An 8,699-nucleotide genomic window follows, 5' to 3' on the forward strand; every position below is an offset into this window, starting at 1 on the left:
TGAATTTAAAGCGATATATTATTTCAGATGAATAAAAGCTATTCAACTGATTTTAAATGGGGTTTGACCAATCTCTTTTGTTTTGTTGTTACACTATTGAAATGAGCTTTCTTACCAAAATGTTCAATACTTCTGACTCCTACTTACACCAAACACACCACTGTCACAATGTAAAGAACGCGAAATAGTGACTATTTCGATAATGAGTGTCAAGTATCGCAACTTGAAGAAACCTTTTGTTACTGTTTCGACACTTTCTGCAAAACAGCGTGCAACTTTTACATCGAATCATTGGTGTATGTCGAAGTAATTCACATTTGTAAACGATATTACGCCATATATTTAAATTTGTATGTTAGTACACACATTATATGGATACTGAAAAATACAATAAATGTAAATTCAATCTTCTCAGTTTCAAAATATTGTGTTATTCATTAAAAAATGAAATGGATTCGATAATAGTTTTTCAAATTAATGAAATCCTCTCTTTGGTTTATCTCCTCTTCAATCCCATTAGTATACAAAAAATAGATAGTTTATCTTTATTATATATAAATTTAACAAAATCGAAACCGTGATGTGTCTATTAACTTTACGTAATATATTAGGTTGAAAGATGCCTTTTAGACGCATTCCTTATTTTACTTTGCAAATTGTAGTAATTTGACAAACATCCCCGACTTCTTTTTAAATTTACAGTTTCTGATCTGTTCATGATAATTTCTCATGCTTGACAGCGTGACATGGTAAAATCGATCCTGAGTCAGAATTGTACAGTTTTGATCTGAATATTATAGTCATTTTTCACACACTTCCTTTTTACATTCTTGTCCTATGTATACCGATAAGACGAAGGTTTTTACCTTTAAGTCTCCGATAAATACTGATAATGGTTGGTTATTTCAGTGATTGACAACTGTATGTCTTCCCCGTGTAGGAATGCTACGTTCTGCAGCACTAAAGTGAATGACTTTGAATGTCATTGTCGACCAGGTTTTAAAGGAAAGTTATGTGATACAGGTATCAATATTTAAATTTAGAAATATATCAATATCATTGTACCTCTACATGCATACCACTAATTGATTAAATATAACTTAGTTGAGTTATTTCGCCGTTCTTTGGACACGCCTTTATTTGTAAATTCAGAATATTAAATCAACCATAACTTCATTTACTTCGTAAATATTCTTGCTTCCTTTATGAATATTTTTACTATATGACAATAAATAGGTAGACCAGTTCTTAAAAAGTCTAATTTAAAAACAATATAAAAAAGTTAAATAATCAAAATTTTTCACTTCCGAAAGATGCTTGTTTTTTTGTTTTTGTTATTATTTTGATATAAACAACAAAATTTATCAAACATGCCTTTTTTAAATACGAAAAAAAACGCTACTTTTAGTTGCATCTAAATAAATAGTACCAACGATTGTATAGAACTCCAACTCGTAATTTAAATAAAACCTTGTCATAAACTGCTTAATAAATCGGGACAAAAATAGAGCTTTCCTGTAGTATAACTCTAAATAGACATCTTAAAAAGAGAGAAAAGTATTGATGGTAATTTATGTTCTTATTTGGTATTTTCTTGTGTGATAGATATCAACGAGTGTCAGAGTCAACCTTGCAGAAACGGAGGTACATGTATAAATGGCGTTAATCATTATTTATGTCACTGCCCTCCAGGATGGACTGGGCATGTATGTGACCAAGGTAAGCATCAAAGAAAAACATTAGAGCAATAGATAATGAATAAATTTCTAGAAACCTGAAAATCCACAGATGTAAAATATGTTATGCCAAATAATTGTTGTGTTATAAACCAAGTTATACATATAACTTGGTATTGTAAACTGTTGAAATATTGCTGGCATGAAAAGGGGTGCATATTGTTAATTACTTCTCTATGGTTCAATGTCATTTGTAAAACTATGATTTCAGACTCGCATTACAAAATATACAACAGAAATTAAAAGATTTTTTTAATGTTATGCATTTTCCGATGCTAGTCATGGGAAAAAATAATTGTCTCAGTATTCTGTTCAATTTAGCTATTATGTTATTTTGAAACAAACGTTCTCATTCGTCACAGATATAGATGACTGTGTGAACCAGCCATGTAAACACGGTGGAACCTGTATTGACCAGTTAAAAAATTACACGTGTCATTGTCAGCAGGGCTACAGCGGTGTTATGTGTGAGAAAGGTATTGTGATCAGTAAAGTTTTCTCTACCGGTGCACCTGGTTCCTTCTCACAATTTTAAGAGTGGTCTATCTTCCTCATATACTTCTATTTTACGTTTTCTTTGAAATTTGATTTTCTTGTTCTATCTCTGTCTTTACTCCTTGGTCTGTATGTAACGCTATAAACATGATTTAATACCAAAATATTTTTAAGTACATAAAATCCCGTCTACAAATTTACCCTCCTGATTTCAGTTAAAGGACTTTAATGTTTTAAGAACTTCTCTGTCTAAGAATCAGGCAAAATGTGTTTATGAAGAAAAAATATTGCATTATCCAAGTATTTATACTCAAGAAATTACTGTCAAAGTGTTTGTAAAGTTTGCCTTTTTAAGATATTGATAGGTCAAATTTAGTTAAAATGCACTATAAAAGCAGTCCAAAAATATCTATGTCACCAATGCTTCAGGATAAAAATAAATAGCTTAACATTTGTTTTCTAGTTGTATATGAATATGTTTGAGACAAAAAGACCAAACTGAGAAAAATATTGTGCCACTCATTGTCTGATTCTTACACAAAATGGTACGTAAAGTTATTTTCTTTTGGGTTTTTGTTTACATTACACAGATGTTTATACAAATAGATATTTGATATATTGTCACTTTGTTGTATACTTGAGTCAAATGTCATATTGAATGGTACATTTCAGGCATAAATCTCTGTACTCTACAGCCGTGTAAGAACAATGGGCATTGTACACCTGTAGGGAATAGTTACAGGTGTTCGTGTCAGAATAATTGGACTGGTCCAAAGTGTGAGACAAAAATCATAAAGGATGAGGTCAGTATATCCCAAGTACAAGAGCATTTCAAATACTTGAGTTTTTGCGCTCCGTAAATCAAACATATTCAAAATAAGAAAATGTCAAATTAAATGAAACATTAAGAAAAAACCCTAGGTTAAAACGAAGAGACGAAAATCGAGTCATACGTAACAAATGCATTGATTATCCAATACAAATCAAATGTCGTCAAAACTGAACCGTCAGCAATTTTTTTTATTTCCGCAAAATGCATTACAGTAAATCTTCAAGCAAATGAAATATCTCTCAAAAGCGAATTTTTATCGAACCAAATTAACACAATTATTAAAAGTCAACCACCAAAAGAATTTTAAAAAACATCAACCTAATTATTCTGAAACAATAAAAATTGTGACGTCATTAAGGTCACTCAGTCCGCAATTCAAATTTGCCTAAATATGTGCTTACATAACCAACTTCGGGGCCGTTTACAATTGTTTATGAAGCGTAAACTGCTTTTAAGGTACAACACGTGTTTTTTTTCATGTTTTAAAACATATGGAAACATATGTTGAGGACCACTATGGAAATATAGAATTATTGTGCCAATAAAATCACATGGAAACAACAGATTTCTTAAATTATATGAAAACCATACCTTTTTCATACACGGTCATATGGAAGACATATAATTACCATACGATTTTTTATTTACCAGTTTTTCATGAATTAATTTGTTAGTCCTGAACATTTGTTTTTCATTTGTTTGTCTTGGCGGTCCTTAACACATGAAAAACATATGTTGCAATTTTCCTGCGTATAATTATCAGAAATAAACTCACATTCTCCGGGTGATTGCTGTTCCTGATTTGAGTAGCTCATTAAAGATCATGACCTGTGACTTAGAATAAATAAATATAATAATTATATTGCAGAAGTAATTATATTCGTGTTTACCAATTTTCGTGATTAAAGTAAGAAACGTCAGTTCAGGGTCTTGAATTCGTGGATTCGACAATGAATGAAAAACAAATTCTTTTTCGTAGGTAATCTTCGTGGCTTACCAAACCGATATGAACAGTATTAAATCATGCAAAAAAGGTTCTGTCTGATGTATGTAGATAAACTACGATGTTTCTGTTCAGGATATATCAAACTTCCATCGGCGTCATTATCTATGGTAGTAAGACAAATTAAATTCAAATCCACGAGTACGTTAATTCTACAGTGAAACATGTCTAAACCGAACATTTTTGGACTTTAAAATTGGTTCGGTTTAAAAAAAATGTTCGAAAAAAAATTGAACTGATATAAAAGGTTTATAAAAGCGTGGTTTAGACAGGTTTTTTTTATTATTTATTTTATATATTTAGGGTTCGGAATAAAAATGTTTCATTGTATTCTTAACTATCTAGTTGAACGTTATTTCGGCTTGAAGATTTTGTTCCGGAAATATATGCAGTTTTGGTTAGCACAGGCATTGTTCTACTCTTTACACTTTTTAGCATCATCCAGTAAAGGCACTTGCAAGAACTTTATCTGTGATTTATTTTTCCAGAACTGTTTCGAGACTGACTATGCGGATTGCACATGTATGTTGTCAAGAGACCCAAACAGAAAAATGTTTGTGACCAATATTATAAACAAGAGAAGCATTCTTTCGTCTACAGTTGGCACATTAATTGGACTGCTCTCAACTCTAGGAGGGTACTACATGTTCTTGAAATATTGTTCAGGCATTACCTCATCGTGGACACCATCCAAATGGCCGAAACGTATTATTCCATCTGAATACCAGACAAGATGGCCGCGTCCGTATGAAGGTAACATGGCATCTGGTCCAGGAGCAACCAACATATACAGGACATCAAATGAAAGTTTCCAGTTCAAGAAGCACGATTATCATAATAGAGGAGATTGGTAGTTCGTTGGATTATCTTTATTGTGCTGTAGTTCATCTCTAAATAAAAGTTTAGCAATTATAGATGAGTCGCTGTTTTAGAATAATGTCTGGAATTTATAGTTGTCAGATGTAACGTTACACCGTACGTGGTTGTTTTCTACAACAATGTTAAATACATTTTTGACATAAAATAAAAATTACACAACTTTCAAAGATCTAACACCATATAATGACAGGAGAATACTTTCATTTTTATCGTTCTAAAGAGAATCTCAAACATTGCACTTAAAAAAGTAGGTTTAGTTCCTGCCTAAAGAGAATCTCAGATATTGCATGTCACAAAAGTAGGTTTTGTTCCTGTTTGATGGCTAATAATTCTTTGTAAGTATTTGTTTAAAATACCAATTCAAAAAGGCAATTTATAAATATTCAAATCTCCTGATCACCGTGCATTGATTAGTAATCGATAGAATATTTACAACTCTTTCATTACCTTTCAATTGTAGTTAGGCTATTTAACGTTGATGACATAACTATTTTGAATACCATCACTAGGAGGGATAAATAGAGATCATATGCTTTTTAACCCGGGAAGACTCGTCGAGCAAAAAAACGTGTCTATAGATTAAAAATTATGGTTTGCATTCACTTGTATATTCAAGAGCCAATTATCGATAGTCTATAAATTTACTTAGCATATCAAGGAGGAAGAAAACACGTCAAACATTACCCTTGGAAAATTCTTTAGAATACTAACTAATCAGAATGAAGAGTAGGCACCTATGAACACTGACTAAAAAGAAAAAAAACAGGACGTAGTTTCAAAAATATGTATACCATATATAAAAATAACCTCTGCAATGATAAATTGTTCTGTTATCTCAAAGAATATGGGTCGAGTTGCTTAGTAAACGTTCTATGATAAGAAATATTTATTAAAAACATGAAAAAATTATACTTTATATATAAGATGCCTACAAATGTAATGTTACTTTTTGTATACATGTTATGTAAAAATGAATGCAAGGAAACGTTTCTAAACTGTAAATAACTTCATAGTTGATAAACATATAATGTTTTGGGTTTTTTTTTAATTCTTATTCTTTGCAATAACACGAAACTTAATCTGGTATCATTAAAAAGAATGTCCTGGTCTCAACAATTATTTCGTATTTATCATTCTTAAGTATTACTGCGGTTCAGATTGTGTATCCATGCGATATTGTTTTGGTGGGTGGGACCGATGCATTTCATATTCTCATCAAAAAATTTTGTCCTACCGTTACAAAAATAGTTATATAAGTCCATGTCCTATGTCAGTTGTGTATATAAAAATGGGCGCCAAATTTAATATGGTACAAATTAGACATGATTTAAAGCATGGAAACAGTACATCATCATTGCTTGTGAAATAAATAAGTTAGTATTTCAATTAAAAGTTTAGAAAAACTTTTCGGTGTTGGAAGTGGAAAAAACTTATCAGGGGTCCTATCAGAAGGGTGGGGGAGTATGTGTACTATTATATTTTGTACAGGTCCAAATGCCGTAAATATTGACAAAACACTAAAAACAACTATGTTATATTCTAGTCGTTGAAGCGTCTTTCGAACTCGGGGAAGCAGGGAATTACATCGAGGGAAAAATAGATGAAAGAAATGCGTTCACGAAAAACGATACTTCAACAAAAATTGAATCTTACAGATTTCAAAATTTCTCATTTTCTTTGTAATAAAACATTTACAATGTATTGTACTTTAAAATGAAAAAATAGAATAGCCTTGCATTATTTGCTTGAGAAAGTGGTTCCCTGTGTATTTTTTTTTTTTTTAATTTTTTAAATTGTAAAGGTATTATCAATTCTAACACACTCAAATAAAGGAAGCAAATAGACAGAACAGAACAATACGAACATATGAAGTATAACATAATGCCATTACCGAAGAAAAAAACAAACAGTATTAAATACTTTACTTATGAAAAGCGGAATATAGTGTCAGGCATTTTCTTAGTGTCTGGTTTTGTTAGTTATGATAATAAGACAAAAAATAAGCACGTTTATTTCAATTTTTAAAACAAATTGTTTCTAGGAACGCCTTAAATGAAGCTGTGAAATCAATGTCCTCCTTACTATTATGCTGGACGCCTTGTACGTGTATTAATTTTCGCACACGTTGATATATGATTACTTAAGAAGAAGTCTTTGTAAGAATCATGCACATTCTGTAAAATGTGATACACCTAAAAAAGACAACATATTTTTATTTTTGGTATTAAGTTGCTTTTAATGTCTATATGATGAAAAAATTCATCCCAATCTCTCTGCTCTTAGGAGATAATTCACACCAAAAATCTAATAGTTTCTATTGCATTTTGATAGTGTCATTTACAGTTATCTTCCTTAATTTTGAATATACAGACATTCTATATATTTTTTATCTCCTGTTTGTTTGTTTGTTGGGGTTTAACGTCCGAGTAGCAATATTTCAGTTATATTCAGACGATGAACATGGAATTGATGATAAAACGAACATGAAATGATGATGAAATAAAAAAGGGATGGGACACAAGGACAATGGGGTCGATAAATTTTGATTGCCACTGGAAATAGGGAGAGGTGGGTAGGGTCGGGCAATTTAGCCTCCTGTGGCGGAGCCCTATGGTTCCTACTCCGAGAGAATACCACAGTAGGGTTCTTTAACGTGCGAGGAACGTGGCATCTTTCCCAACACGGTGCACCACTATGGTTTGCGGTCAGGTTTTCCGTATTATAGCCTGACAACCCCAGCATGTAACACGCCAGGGGTACCCCATTCCACCACATGGGGCACACATCCCAGTTGCTCTGTGGGCAGAGCGCCCTAGCCCCCGGCTAGGATTCTGAGCACTATTTAGTCGCCTTTTACTACAAGCATAGCGCTGCTGCAGGCCTATTCTTTTGACACCCGAACCTGCACGGGTCTTTTATCTCCTGAGAGCCCGGGTTATTTGAAAAGCCACATGTTTTTTTCATGTGGTTGGCCTACATATATGGTGTATGAAATTGACACTTTACAAGAGTTATCGTTCATTATTTGATTGGATTTGTTTTTGTTTTTGTTTTTGTTTTTTTGTTATTTGTTTTTGTTTTTTTGTTATTTGTTTTTGTTTTTGTTTTTTGGTTTTTTTTTTTTTGCTCTAAAAAGTATTTATCTAAAAACTGAAAGGACTTTTGCCACATAAAAATATAGCATATGTAGACCAAAAGAAAGCATTGTTTGTTTGGTTGGTTTTCCTTTCCCATATCCGGTGTTTGAATTTATAAGGACTGGCCCTTTCTGTCGTTATAATGGGTGTCCTACGCTCGGATGGGGAGAGCTTTGCGTGTCTTTAATATCGGACATTGACTTTAACCTCCCTATATATTGTTCAAATGAGCTTGTGTAGATTCTGAAGTAATGGCAAAGTAGAAATCTATTTTTTTCCTTACATAATTGCCTGAATTTTCTTTACAGATATATTTCAATTCAAAGAAAAATGACTAATTTCGAAAATTTAAGAAAATAAATTATACACGCTAGCTCAAGTAATAGGCCCAGTTTTAATTTTAAAAGCTTTAGACAATGAAACAGTAATTCTATATGTACATTTGTTCAGATGTAAGTGGAAGTGAGGTGATAAATTACCTAACCATGATAGAAATACCATTTTATTAAATATCCAATGGTAGATATTTCCAAATTATATTTACATCCGACTTATATTGTCAACAAGTATTGGCACCGGTACAAAGTAGATATCGCTTGATATTTAAACCGATCCAA

The 8,699-nt window shown here is 32.0% G+C and overlaps 1 protein-coding gene across 1 annotated transcript in view; it reads left to right on the plus strand.

The window, feature by feature from the left end:
- LOC148625622 (uncharacterized) overlaps window positions 1-4,980 on the plus strand; it is a 35,526-nt gene extending 30,546 nt beyond the window's left edge. Inside the window, exons 45-49 of the mRNA XM_088569257.1 lie at window positions 910-1,023; window positions 1,606-1,719; window positions 2,099-2,212; window positions 2,904-3,034; window positions 4,555-4,980. Coding sequence (XP_088425383.1) covers window positions 910-1,023; window positions 1,606-1,719; window positions 2,099-2,212; window positions 2,904-3,034; window positions 4,555-4,920 — 839 coding nt within the window. The 3' untranslated portion in view covers window positions 4,921-4,980. The remainder of the gene's footprint in view (window positions 1-909; window positions 1,024-1,605; window positions 1,720-2,098; window positions 2,213-2,903; window positions 3,035-4,554) is intronic.
- The last annotated feature ends 3,719 nt before the right edge of the window (window positions 4,981-8,699 follow it).

The sequence above is a fragment of the Perna viridis genome, chromosome 2 (genome assembly GCF_037379345.1).
Source record: "Perna viridis isolate PV_CMFRI_1.1 ecotype Kerala chromosome 2, ASM3737934v1, whole genome shotgun sequence".
In the NCBI taxonomy this organism is placed as follows: Eukaryota; Metazoa; Mollusca; class Bivalvia; order Mytilida; family Mytilidae; genus Perna; species Perna viridis.